General features: G+C 37.9%; 1 protein-coding gene across 2 annotated transcripts in view; it reads left to right on the top strand.

Moving 5' to 3' along the window:
- Positions 1–8,099, top strand: part of zbtb10 (zinc finger and BTB domain containing 10) — a 72,348-nt gene extending 64,249 nt beyond the window's left edge. For both annotated transcript variants that reach the window (XM_080194049.1, XM_080194047.1), the window contains one exon: positions 5,128–8,099. In XM_080194049.1, coding sequence (XP_080050175.1) covers positions 5,128–5,478 — 351 coding nt within the window. In that variant the 3' untranslated portion in view covers positions 5,479–8,099. The remainder of the gene's footprint in view (positions 1–5,127) is intronic.
- Positions 8,100–15,198: the final 7,099 nt, after the last annotated feature.

Below are 15,198 nucleotides of genomic sequence, written 5' to 3'. Positions count from 1 at the left end.
TATCTCTGCATGATTGGCTACCTATTGAATTACATCTGCAGTTTCTCTTCCTGATTGTTTACCAAGCCAAACTTGTCCCTGAGCTAATAACCACTCATTATGCCCTCCTCAAAAAAAAGCTACCCTTATCCCCTCTATCTTTGTAAACCATTGCCCTATCTCTAGCCTCCTTTCCTGAAATCCTTGAACATGTTGCCACCTTCCAATTCTCTGCTTTTTTTCCTTGATCCATGTTTGAATTGCTGTGATCAGATCTGATCATCACAGCCACATAACTGAAACAAACCTCAGTCAGAATTACAAATAATACCCCCTGTGACCTTTAACTCTCTTAATGCCAACTTTGTTCAAGTTTCTGGAACTGATCTTGCTTGCCCCACTCTTAAATATTTGATCATAATCAGAGCATCACCAATGATGAATTCTCTTCCTGCCCCGCACCATTTACTCCTGTCCTCAAGGATCTATGCTTGTCCCTTATCTTGCTTATTTACACTTGGTACACTTGTGAAATTGGCTTCCACAAGTATACTTACCAAACCAAGTTCCTCCCTCCCATCATTTCCCTGAATCTCTTCTCCTGTTGAACTGCTTGCTGGATATGAAGTTTGGGAAGCCTCATTTCTTCAAGTTAAACATTGGGAAGACCAAAACCATCTCATTTTCAGCAATTGCCATGAGTTCCATTGTCTTAGACTGAATCACTTACCACAACTTCGGCATACTAGTCAACCTTCCAATTAGCGTCTGACTTCATATCATCTCCGTCATAAAGTTTCTTTTTTTTAATCTCTTCAGTATATATACCACTGAAACCCTCATCGATTTTTTTTTGCCATTAGAACTTTAATCGATTCCGGCGTTCTCCAGATAGTCCACCCATCCTTCACCTTCCATAAATTTCAACTCATCTAAAACTTACTACTTGTATTCTAACCCACACAGCATTCCTCCCACTGATCACCTGCACCCTTGCTGATTGATGTTGTCTCTTTGTTTCCCCTATACCTTTAATTTAAAATTCCTGCTGTTGTGTTTAAAGTCCTCTTGGTCATACCCCTTTCTATCTCTCACCACCTCCGATCTTGTAAACTGCTGCAAACTCTTTGTTCCTCAGCTCAAACTTGGGGATTTCCCCCAACTTTGGCCTATCATTAGTAAACACAGTGAAAAGTCTGACAACACCAGGTTTTAGTCCAACCTATTTATTTGATAATATACTCACAAGCTTTCGGGTTAGTCCCTTCGTCAGGTGAATGGAGAGTTCTGGCCTCAGACAGAGCATATAAAGCACAGACAGTTTACAGACTACTGATTAGAATGCGAATCCTTACACCTAACCTGCTGTTCAAGACCTGAAGTGGCTGATAATGTGAGTGGAAGGAGCACTGATCACAGTTTAAAGAGATGTGTATTGTCTCCAGACAGTACAGTAAGTGAGGTTTTGCAAACCCAGGCAAGTCACGGGGGTTACAGATAGTGCTTGGGTTCATGTCGCACTATCTGTAACCCCCGTGACTTGCCTGGGTTTGCAAAACCTCACTTACTGTACTGTCTGGAGACAATACACATCTCTTTAAACTGTGATCAGTGCTCCTTCCACTCACATTATCAGCCACTTCAGGTCTTGAACAGCAGGTTAGGTGTAAGGATTCGCATTCTAATCAGTAATCTCTAAACTGTCTGTGCTTTATATGCTCTGTCTGAGGCCAGAACTCTCCATTCACCTGACGAAGGGACTAACCCGAAAGCTTGTGAGTATATTATCAAATAAATAGGTTGGACTAAAACCTGGTGTTGTCAGACTTTTCACTGTGTTTACGCCAGTCCAACGCTGGCATACCCACATCATGACTATCATTAGTAGCCATGTCTTCAGTCACTTTGAATTTCCTTTCTGAAATACTGTTCATCTTCTATCTCTCATTTAAGTACTTCCAAAAAACCGGCATCTTTGACCAAGCCCCCTCACTCCCACCCCTCCCAATTATACTTGGTTGGGTGTTCATGTATTTTGACTATATCTTTTGTGAGGGTTTTTGATGTTTAAAGTGCTACACAAATGAGGTTGTTATGTGTTATAGAACATAGAACAGTACAGCACAGCACAGGCCCTTCAGCCCTCGATGTTGTGCCGAGCTATGTCTAAACCTAAGATCAAGCTATCCCACTCCCTATTATTCTGGTGTGCTCCAAAGTTATTAATTTTCAATAACCGCTTGAAAGTTCCTAAAGTGTCCGACTCCACTATCACAGCAGGCAGTGCTTTCCACACCCAACCACTCTCCGAGTGAAGAATCTACCTTGGACATCCCTCCTACATCTCCCATTATGAACCTTATAGTTATGCCCCCTAGTAACAGCTACATCCACCTGAGGAAATAGTCTCTGCATGTCCACTCTATCAGTCCCTCTCATCATCTTAAACCTCTATTAAATCATCTCTCATCCTCCGCTCTAAAGAGAAAAGCCCCAGCTCCCTTAACCTTTTCTCATAACACCTACCCTCCAAACCAAGCAGCATCCCGGTAAATCTCCTCTGCACTTTCTGCAATGCTTCCACATCCTTCTTACAGTGAGGTGATCAGAACTGCACACAATATTCCAAATGTGGTCTCACCAAGGTCCTGTATAGTTGCAGCATAACCCCATGGCTGTTATACTCAAACTTCCTGTTAATAAACACTAACACACTATAAGCCTTCTTCACGGCTCTATCCACTTGAGTGGCAGCTTTCAGAGATTGGTGGATATGAACCCCAAGATCTCTCCGTTCCTCCACATTCCTCAGAACCCTGCCGTTGATCCTGTAATCCGCATTCAAGTTTGTCCTACCAAAATTAATCACCTCGCACTGATCAGGGTTCATCTCCATCTGCCACTTTTCTGCCCAGCTCTGCATCCCATCAATGTCTCTTTGCAGCCTACAAGAGCCCTTCACCTCATCCACTACTCCACCAATCTTGGTGTCATCAGCAAATTTACTAACCCACCCTTCAGCCCCCTCTTTCAAGTCATTGATAAAAATCACAAATAGCAGAGGACCCAACACTGATCCCTGTGGTATACTGCTAGTAACTGGCCTCCAGTCTGAAAATTTTCCCTCCACCACCACCCTTTGTCTTTATGAGGCAGCCAGTTACTTATCCAATCGGCCAAATGTCTTTCTATCCCACACCTCCTTATCTTCTTCATGAGCCTCCCATGGGGAACCTCATCAAACACCTTACTAAAATTCATGTACATGACATCAACTGCTCTACTTCGTCTACACACTTAGTTACCTCCTCAAAGAATTCAATCAAATTTGTGAGGCAGGACTTACCCCTCATGAAACAGTGCTGACTATCCTGGATTAAGCTGTATCTTTCCAAATGGTCATAAATCCTATCTCTCAAGACCCTTTCCATTAACTTACCGACCACCGAAGTAAGACTAACTGGCCTATAATTACCAGGGTCATTCCTTTCTTGAAGAGAGGAACAACATTCGCCACTCTCCAGTCCTCTGGCACATTCCCTGTAGACAGTGAGGACTCAAAGATCAAAGCTAAAGTCTACACAATCTCATCCCTTGCCTCCCAAAGTATCCTAGGATGTATCCCATCTGGCCCAGGGGACTTATCGACTCTCATGTTTTTCAAAATTGCTAATACATCTTCCCCCAGAACATCTACCTCCTCTATCCTATCAGCCTGTATCACACTCTGATCCTCAAAAACATGGACCCTTTCCTTAGTGAACACTGAAGAAAAGTATTCATTCAATGCTCACCTATCTCTTCTGACTCCATGCACAAGTTCTTAAAGGCGTGTGGACCAGAAGGACCTGGGTGGATCAATGAAAGTGACAGAACAAATGGAGAGAGCAGTTAATAAAGCATATAGTATTCTGGGCTTTAATATTGGGGCATGGAGCACAGGGGAAGAAGGTTATGCTGAACTTATTACAAGACATGAGTGAAATCTCATCAGGAATATTGCGTACAGTTCTGGGTGCCACACTATAATGAATGCATTGGAGAGAGTGCACATAAGGATTGCAAGAATGGTTCCAGGAATGAAAAACTTCAGTTAGGAGGATAGATTGGGACCCATCTCATTGGAGAGAAGAAGGCTAAGAGGAGATTTGATAGAAATGTTCAAAATTATGATGTGATGTGAGGAAACACATTTGCGTATGTGCAGTTTGGCTCTAGAATACACTGTCTGCAAGTGTGGTGGAGACAGGTTGAATCAAGGCTTTCAAGAGGATATTAGATGATTACTTGAATAGAAACAGTGTGCAGGAGTATGAGGAAAAAGGCAGCGAAATAGAACTAAGTTATACTTGTTTGGAGAGCTGCTGCAGACATGATGGGACAAATGGCCTTCTGTGCCATAACAGTTCTGTGATTCTGAGATTCGTATTCACTTAACATTATACAGTATGTTTGATACAATACACCGTCCATTTGTAATAGCTCCCATGAATCTGAGTGCTCCAATGTCTTCAGTTGGCCGTGTTTACAGGATAGTAACCACATTTTCTTCGACAGGATCAGGCGCCAGAGTGTGGCGACAAGGGGATTTTCACAGTAACTTCATTTCAGTGTTAATGTAAGCCTATTTGTGATTAATAAATAAAACTTCTAACTTTAACGCAGCTACCTCTTCTCAGGTTGATGAGGTAAACAAACTCATCTTTAAGGATGAGTAAGCAGTAATGCAGTATTGTTGACTGGAGAGAAGCATTCTAACTTGAGCAGTCTTTTTACACTGTTTCTGTCACCTTTTAAGATGTCTGTAATTTTAGAATGTCAGCTGAAATCATTGGCCTGAAAAACGTGGACTTGAATAAGAGTTCATTGCAGACTTGGATATTCTGAGCTAGGCATCATCGGGATTTCAACTTCCTGTTCCAACTTCTTCCCATACTATCCAACGAACTAACCAATTTTTTTCTTTATAAAAGAACACATTTGTATATTTAGTAGAACAGCTGAATAATGTTGTGGTGTAATAGCAGCCATTTTGACAACTACTAGCTTAATCACAAATGAATTAACTAGGATTTGCACGTTTATTTGTGGTTTATGTAGAAGTATATTTTACATGTTAATAATGCCTGATTTGTTTTCCTCTTCCAGGTACACAAGAAGGATAAGAAGTACAAATGTATGGTTTGTAAAAAATTCTTCACTCTGGCAGCCAGTGTTGGAATTAGGCATGGATCTCGACGCTATGGTGTATGTTTGGATTGTTCCGGGGGTGATAGACAGCCAAAAGGTGACCATGATGGCATGGACCTGATGGTTGATCCAGAATTTTTTAAGGAACAGCAAGAAGAACAAGAACAACCAGGAGGACTGGAGCAGGAAGAGAATGAGAGAATGGTTGATGAAGATGTAGCAGATGAAGATGGAGGAGGGGAAATGGATAGAGAGCAGTGGGAAGATGTTGGGGCTAGTGAGACATATGTCATATTAGACAATGACTAGCTGACGTTTAAGCCATTATGTTATAAAACTGAAAAGTATATCTATGGTTGTTCACTGTATAGACAAATCCTAAGAATTTTATCTGAATTACAATGATTATGGATTGGCAACAAAACACTAAATTTTCCACATTTTGCTGATAGCTATGAACATTGGATAATTATTGATATTTTAATTGTAGTAAGAGTGGTTTCACAGCAGTAATGATGAAGAGTATAATGGAGTCAGTGATGGGCAATTCCTTAAAATAACTGGAATTGAAATTACATTTCTTTTCCCAAGAATCTATTTGAAAAGTATTGTACAAAAATGCAGTAGTGTGTGATTTGAAGTACATCTGTTGTGCAGGGGTGCAGGAGACTATCTCACTGACTGAAATACAAAACAAACTTCATTTGAGAGAATACAATTTCTAGTAACAGGAGAAGGCCGTTAGGTCCAAACAGACATATCATTTCTATGTTTACCTTTTTCAATATTTTTCACGCTCATTCAATTGTTTATTGACCTCCACTAGTACTATCGATTTCAACCAACCTTTCCTGATGATTGCTCCATAACTAATGTAACCCTTTGAGTGAAACAGTTCTGCATGTTGTTCCTTCTAATTGCTCTCATTTTTAATTTCTCTTTACTATCCCTTTATCATAATAAAGCATTTTACTGAATCAGCATGTTGATTCAGTTTGCAATCTTGAAAACTACACTTTCATCCAAAGAAAATGATTTTGGCTTCCTTGACCTTTTCTTGTAACTTAAATTCCTTCACTCAGGATCTTAGTTTACCTGTCTAGTTTCTTGGCAATAATATCCTTCCAATGATAGTTGAGCTAAACTGCACACAATATTGCAGTTGAGCTCTGGCCATCACCCAGTGATGGAAGAAAGATTGAGGTTTGAAATTTCTGAAAGGAATGGATCTGAAATTCAACTTTTGAGGTATTTGTTTTTCTATGCATTTTCAAGTTTCAGCCTTTCAGATATGAAAACCAATCCAATGACTGTATTGTGTAGGTGCTAGTGACTTAAGTTTTTAAAGTTTTTTGTGCTCTTGAAAATAAATAATACCAACATACAATTTCTTGCAGCACAAGGGGAAATAAGCTGCAAAATTAATGGCAGCTCAAGTAAATAACTGCTGACTTTAAACTTAATGAATCACTGTGTGGTTAATGAAGACCATACTATATATATAATCTTGTTTCTGAGAACTGAGCGAAAACAGTTGGATGTGTACATTTTCTAGGAATTATTTGTTTGTTATAAAGCAGACTAAGTTGGATTCTTACTGAATAAACTAGTCACCAGTGTAACTGAGTTCTGATTAACCAAAAAATGACAAATACTACTTTCTCCCTTTTTAAAGGAGAGGAAAATGCAATGCTGTTGGTCTTAACTGGATGTGAAAAAGTTTTCATAACGACTTGTTTAACATCTAGGTATCTTGGTTTCATGTTCTTGGTCTTTAAGACCCACTCCACCCCGCCCCACGCTGATCTCGGGCATTCATATTCTTCACTCTGAATCTATTTACAAACAATATTATGAAAATATTGCTGCATAATAATGGTGTATACAAAAAAAACACTTTGAACATTGAGCATTAATTTTATCTGCATTGCTGAGACTGGCCTTTGTTTTTAACTTGCGAAAAATGATAGGCTGCTAACATGTTTGCCTCTGTCTTTAGTTTTCACTTGTGTTTAAAAACCAAACATTTTAGATTTCTTTTTTTCCTCCCTTGGATATGAAAATGAGTAGTGCTGTAGATCCAGTGGGGCTAATTTCTATTTGTGACCCACTTCAAATTAAATAAACATAATATGGAGATGGGTCGGTATCAAACAACCTATTGAATTACACTTCAGTGATTTGATACAGTCTTAAGGTGGAACTGCTTCAGTAAATATGGTCTGCTTAACTAGTGTTCAACTCTGAAAATTTAGGAATGTTACTTCAATCTAGCCATTTTGAAGGATGGACACAATAGAAGTTTGAAAATATAAACTCCATGTAAAAACCAGAAAGTTGCTTGATCTGTCAACAAAAGCACTGTGGCCTTAGCTGGAAGCTGTGACTTTTAGTATTCTGTAGCTGATGACTATGATGTGGGTTCAAAAGGTTGACAGAATAAGGAAAGGAAGATATTTGCTTTTATTTTGTTGCTGTTAATATTAGTAATTTATTTCCTAATATTATTGTTTCCACTATGGTGTCACTTTTCCAGAAGATGTTCCTACTTTGGGAGCAGAGGCTGATTTCAGAAAGCTGAGCTTCCTGTTTTGAGAAATGAAAACCATTTTACGGTTGTGATCCAAAAGCACCCTGAAACTGAAGCCGTGGCCTGCATTCTGAGGGCCCTCTTGGAAGGAAAGTCAGCTAGAAGTTGACATGACCATAACAAACCTGCGCCTCCCCCGCCCCGCTTCTGACCAATCTAATTGAGCAGCAGCTGCAGCAGTCCTGGCAGCACCAGAGCTCACTAGTGGGCATTACTATGACTGCAGAAAGGAGGATGGTGGTGATCTTGGCTGCCTAGAAAAAGAGTCTGGTTCTATGGTAGGGAGCAATCTAAATGCTCTGGGGATGAATGGCTAGGTTTTGGAGGGCAGTCAGCTTGGTAGAAGGGGGTGGGGGGGGGCGGGGACAGAGCAGAGGGGTGACCCTGATAAGCACAGAATATCCCCCCCATCATTTTTCATCTGGGCCTTAACCTGGCCAATCCTACCCACAGCAACCTTGTTTTGGCATGGGCAGCACATATTTCAGTGGGTTTGCCAATAAGCTTAACAAATGGCAGGTGGGCTGCCAATTTTGGCACCTGCCTGCCAAGCGTATTATGGAGGTTAGCTCTTGGGTGGATAGGAAGGTGGTGGTCTTGCTACCCAACCTATTTTATGTCTCTTCTCCCATTGAAAACACGTGAGTATGTAAAAACTGGCCCCATATCTCCAATCGCTCTGATAGAAAAGAGTGCACTGGCTGAAATGAAAATAATTGAATGCTTTGATTATTGCCAATTACTGTTGCTTTCAATGGGTGCATATCGAATCAAAATAACATCTTTTTGGGTAAAATGGATTTGTTCAGTACATTTCGACAGTTATTTTACTTTTTAACACCACCAAAATTTCCACAAAGGCATTGTATGCAGACCTACCTGACCAATTGAAGTAGTGTTAATTACTTTATTGGCTGGACAGAGGATATAGAAATGACACCAGGAATTTAAAGGGAAATAGTATTTTGTTTAAATAGTTCACTTCATTGTGTTGTATATTTTGGAAAACTCCATCATTTCCTGTTCATCTTTTCCATGCAGATTTTCTTCTGTCCTAATCTGAAGTTGAGTTTATTGTTCCACAGGTTCCAGCATCAGATGCAATATTTTCTTATTGAGCTGTAGAGAGTTTGTTGGTTTGTATTGTGCTTTAGAATTGATAAGAGGCACTCTGGAACAATGTTGGCTGCAAATAGCAGGATTGGTGCAATATATTTGGGAAATTTCTGTGAACTATAGAATCATAGAATCCCTACAGTATGGAAGGAGGTCATTTGGCCTGTCGAGCCTGTGCTGACAACAGTCCGACCCAGGCCCAAACCCCATAATTCCAGATATTTACCCTGCTAGTTCCCCTGACACTAAAGGGCAATTTAAATGGCCAGTTCACCTAACCTGCACATCTTTGTGTGGGAGGAAACCGGAACACCCAGAGGAAATGCATGCTGATCGGGGGAGAATATGCAAACTCCACACCTGGGTCCTGGGCACTACGAGGAAGCAGTGTTAACCACGGTGCTACTGTGTCACACATGCACACACCACCGCCACCCCCCTGCCCCCATATATACATGAAAGTCCTAGTTTGATTTGGACTTGTTCAACTTTTTGTTGGCAGTGCAAATTAGTCCATTGGGCCCATCATGCTCTCTGAAAGAGTTTTATCTTAAGCCCCATTCCCCTGTGATTTCCTTATAGGCCCTTCTCAAATATTTATCCTTTTCCATTTTAAAATATTTGTTCTCTGCTTCCACAAGTGTTTCTGGTATCTTCTATTTTTATTGGTCAGTCCACAAATAACTTTATGACATTATAGGAGAGATTTAACCCCACATGTTAGTTTCCTGCCTTTCTGACCAGCAATTCTAAAACCAGAGTTAACTGTGGGTGGCAGATTGACACAGTGATTAGCACCGCTGCTTCACAGGGTGACACAGTGATTAACACTGTCGCCTCACAGAGCCAGGGGCCTGGGTTCAATTCTCGCCTTGGGTCACTCGGGTGCACATTCTCCCTGTGTCTGTGTGGGTATCCTCCAGGTGCGATGGTTTCTTCCCACACTCTGAAGATGTGTGGGGTTAGGTTAATTGGCCATTCTAAATTTCCCCTTAATATCAGGAGGACTAGCAGGGTAAATACATAGGTAATGGGGATAGAGCCTGGGTGGGATTGTTGTCAGTGCAGGCATGATGGGGCCGAATGGCCTCCGTTTGCACTGTAGATATTCTATAATAGCTTAAATATATTGCTGTCCCGTTATTACTTCTAGTGTTCTGAAGAATGCATTTTTAATAATAAAAGTTGTGGAAAATTGACAGTTCAAAATAATTTTGGAGCTGTATTCCATAACCCTTTATGCAGTCTGGTATTTATACATTTATAGGATGGTAACACTGCACTTTTCCATGTTTGCAAACAGGAGGGCATATTGGGAATTGTGAATGTTGAAATTATTTTTTATCTTGACTTTCATAAATGTAAGTACAAAAACTGCAGTATCAAAACTTAAGGTCCCTTTGATGTTGGGGTTGCATAAAACACTATTTTGAACAGTTTTTACAGCTGAATTTTTTCAGAACATAGTACAGCCTAAAAGACCATCCCCAACAACAAAAATTTCCTTGCACCCTAACCATGATTGTTTTATTTGTTTCTGAGGGCATCTTTATATTCTTCCCATATTAAGTTTCCACCCACTGCTAACTGACGTTATGGATATCTAATTTCCTCTTTGTTCTCTCCCAATATATTAGATTTATAAACTTAGAATTTGATTGTGTTTTCCTTGTTAATAAGCACATTACCAAATCAATATGTAAATTTAAATTTGCAGACATCCTTTTTGAGCTCATTGGAGCACTAATATCAGTCCAGAAGTGAACTGTTAGTAGCTGTCCTGTCCCTTACCCTGACTTTTAACGTAACTTAATTTCTTAATGAGTCAGCATTGTATAGTACTGTAAAGAGAGTGTCTCGGTTTTCAAAAGTGTTGGTGCATATTGGTATTGACTAAGTTTAAATATGGATGATTTTATGAAGTAAATTTCTTACACTTGTCAAAGCTAGTGTCATAGACTAGCGCTGGCAGAGTAGGATTTTTTTGTTTCAAAGATGGACAGTAATCCATCATCCTTTAGATTTCAGGAATCATTGCTACCAAAGATTTGTGATGACAGAATACATTTAAAATATTATGGTTACTCCAGTGTGTACTGATTCCAAAATGCAAATTGCAGAATACTGGATTTTTTTTAAGAGATTCATCCAGTTACTTAAGTCATTTGAGTTTATTAAAGCAATTTTATTCTTTGAAAGGTGATGACAAGATATTTAAAAATGACTGTGAATTAAATATTTAAGTGTATGAATTAGGATCAAACAAATTAGTGTATTGTGATTTTATTCTGTGAAGAAAACTTGTTTATTACCCATTAGAATACCGTCTTTAGTTGTAATTTTACATTTGATATTGGCAAATGTTTTTAATTTAAATTGGCGTGCACCAAAACAATTGAATTGAACCTCTTCTGTCTGCAATGTGATTTGGAAATGTTTAGACCTAAGCAAGATTTAAAAACACAATGCCAAGAATTGGGACCCATGAGGATTTGCCCACCACTGATTTCAGTGGAACATAGCATTTTGTTTTAAGGCAGTTCTGTGTTTAATACATAGACAAAATTTATATTGTATATTGTGATCAGCAAGTCTGACAGTTTGTAACACTGCAGTTATGTTAATAATCCATGAGACAAAATTAATAACAAGCTGTGCTTTTGAAAAGTAATTTTTGCAAACCTTTAAACATAGTAAATTTTAGTCCCACACTTGTTTCCTATCAATTATTTATTTAGCACAATGGATTTATTCCCATGTATAGACTGCTGTGTGTAATAAATATCCGTAGTTTATAGTGGCAGCGTAAAGCAACTGATTTATTTATATTGGGGAGGGAGAATTTGTGACTAGAAGAATGAACTGATTGAATCTTTGCATCTGTAGACATGACCTTAAATCCCAAACTGTAGAAAGGAAATGAAAATTTCCACATGAAGAATTTTAAATCAATTGAAATATGTTATACCTAATTATTTCTTAGAATTTACCTCAGATTTGGACGTTGTGGTTTTGAATGACAGGTTTGTTAACCTGTTCAGTACCGATGTTAGACTTTTTGCAACTCGGTGCACAGACCAAGTGTCTACAATTCTGCAGCACTGAATTTTTGTTTTGATCAAAAAGAGGGGAAAAAATTAACAAGCACTCAGTGGCATAAATTATATTGAGTCACTTAAGAATTAATGTGCTATCATTTCCAAAAGGAAAAATTAGGAGGAGCTTCTGCATAATACATTGGATCAGTTGATATAAATCAGCTGATACAATTTGAAAATTAAGCTTTTTTAAAAACACTTTATACAAATAATATATACACTGCGACAACTATCTATTTTCCTATTTGTGTAATTGCAGCTCGACTTTAAATCATTTTTTAGTTGTAAGAAATACATTCGTAAAAGGATTAGCGACCCATATGCATCAGCGTTTTAATAGCAGAGTTAAGGACACAGGATTTTCTTTCTTTGCAAAAGTGGTTTACAAATATATTATTTGGGATCAAAAGAGCGGACCAGATTTTGGTGGTCAAAATAAAAAATCTATTCTTGAAATCTTAGGTTTCATTATGTTCTCACTTCCTGGCAATAGTAGATGATAATTATAGAAAATTAAAAATGAAAAATAATTTGAGAGGAAAATCGAAAACCAGGAGAATGAAACATTAACCATGAAGAGTTGGATTTGTGCATGTGTTGGGAAAGAATGAAAAAAATTGTAACTTTAAATGAGTGGGTGAACCAACTATGGTTCAGGTAGTCACTGGGGAAGTTAGCACAATGCCACTACCCTTGTACAAACACTATTGAATTTGAATGCACATTGGAAAAGAACAGTAACTCAAAGTAAAATTTCCAACTTGATGTGGAAAATAGTAAATAAAAAGCATGTAGAACCTGAATCTAAAAGGATCATGTGCATTAACATCTACATAATTGCCTAATGGAAGATTTAATCATGCTGTATTGCTTCAGTTCCTGAAGATTATTGTTTAAATTTTGACTGGGAAGCTATGCATTTAAATTTTAGATCAACTGTGTACCATTTTTGTTTTGTGTCAAAATATAACACACATGGCACTAAGTACACATTTTTCTTCCTTAGTTGCTTTCTGTACATAAATTTATGCATTTAGAAGTACTGAACAGAACACAACACATTTGCTAATATGAATGTGATGCAAGTTCACCAGGAAAATTCTGTGTGCTTTGGGAGGATAGCTTCTATGTAACATGGTAGAAATACTTTTTTCTTTGGAAAAGATTGATTAACAGCTTGCGTGTTTTAATTTTGGAACTTGTTAAAGAAACTCCAAGCTCCAAACCACTTCTATTTAATACACTGAAGTCTGCTGTAAATTATTCCTTTTTTTCATTTGCACATTAATGCAGTTTCATTATTTTTGTTTTAATCACAAGCAAAATGTAAAATCTAAGTAGTTTCCTCTTTATTTTATACAAAACAAGTTAAATCTCAGGAAGCACAGAGGTGTTCTCTGTTTGAGAAATAGGTAAAAGATGATCCATCTTTTAGATTAGCTATTGAATGAAGAAACTGCCTATTCAGGAAGATGTTAAAAAACCCATGATACTATTTAGTTAAGAGCAGGGAGCTACTTGAGCATATACAATCATTCCTCCCTCAATCAACATTGCCATCAAAGGTTGGTCATCTCATTGAAGTTTGTGGAATCCTGTTTGCAACATTTGTTATGTTCAAACTGCATTATTTTAAGTTATACATGCTATTCAAGGCGCTTGAGATATTTGAAATATACATTTTATAAAAGCAAGGCTTTTAATCTGTGTGTATTCTTTACGCAAAACATGCACAGCAAGCTACAAAAATTCTAGTTTTTTTAATTTGTAGCCAGGAGCAAGTAACCTAGCATCATCTGGTGACATAAGGCTATCAGTCTTTCTGACATACTAATGGCTGCCCTCAGGTAAGATAAAGCATCTAGTTTGAATTCTGGTTTTACTTTTTGAGATGGAATGATTGAGTTAGAGCCAGGAATGTTCTGTGTATTAAATAAGTTGCATTGATGGCTGGAGTTTTCTTTAAAATGGTAAAATATTTTAATTCGAGAAAATAAATTATTTCCTCTCTCCAATCCTTAACAATCTTTTTCCAAAGGCCTCAGGGTAAACGTAATTACATAACTCATAGATACATCAACTAAAGAGTTCACTTTAAATAATGGAAAATGGTTCTCTGTTGCACATTCACTTTTTCTTTATCACTGATTTTCATTTAAATAGATTTGATGTGATTTAATAATCCTGTAAATTTGATAAATGATCAGTTTGTAGATTGTATGCAGTAAACTGTTAATTTCTTTTTGTACAGTCTTAAATATTATTGGTGACTATTTTTGCTTGTCTAAGCTGGTGCTATACTTGTACTAAACTCAACACAAATGTTGAATAATTTGTTTTTGATACCCTGGATCTTCAATCCTTTTTTCATATGTTTCACCATTGAATAAGAACGTATGATTTTAATCAGCCAGCTGTGTTGAATTTGTGATTTCCCATATCAGTACACACAGTTGGTATGTCACATATGTTGAAGTGACTGATTCTGATGATAACTCATGTCCTGAAAGCTAACCTTTTAAACTTAGATTTTAGCAATTTTAATAGTTTAAAATTACCACAAATTGGCATTATTTTCTTTCCTGTTTTATGTCTGCATTTTGCTGCTGCTTTGTTATTTTTGTAACTCAGCCCATGAATACAAATAACAGTTTTGAACTTGTATCCAAACTTGTGTATTATGAGGGAATAACACTGAAAATCACATTTTATGTTGGAGGGAAAAACTGCAACTTCAAGGTATGGATCAGCTAAAAGAAAATACTCAGTGGAGCGGAAAAGACATTTCATGAACCAGCTAAAGGTTCTAAAATTAGCCTAAAAATGTAGCAGTAGCTAGCTGTATGTAACACAGGGAAAATATGCAACTGTTCTATTGGTTTTATAAGATGGAAAAGAATTCATTAACGTTTCATGTACGATCTTTAATTCGGACTGAAAGCAAAGATTAGCATTTTAGTGGGGTTGTGAAAATAAGCAGGAGGAAAGACTTGGCATCTTCCAGTCACAAAGGAAGCTATGGGATAAATAACTTGCAAACAAAGCACAAAACATAATGCAAGTAGCTATGTTTCCCTACCTATCAACACTATGGATGTACCTATACCAGCAAGCAACTGTGGTTCAAGGACGAGACTGACCACTTCTGTCCTGAGGCAAATTAAGAATGTATGATAAATGATGGCCTTGGCAGTGACAGGGCATTGAAAAGATGCACTCAAGTTA

This window comes from Carcharhinus amblyrhynchos, chromosome 8 (assembly GCF_965287045.1).
Source record: "Carcharhinus amblyrhynchos chromosome 8, sCarAmb.v2.hapA, whole genome shotgun sequence".
Taxonomy (NCBI): domain Eukaryota; kingdom Metazoa; phylum Chordata; class Chondrichthyes; order Carcharhiniformes; family Carcharhinidae; genus Carcharhinus; species Carcharhinus amblyrhynchos.
Note: the sequence above shows the minus strand (reverse complement) of the source record. Positions and strands in the feature narration are given on the sequence as shown.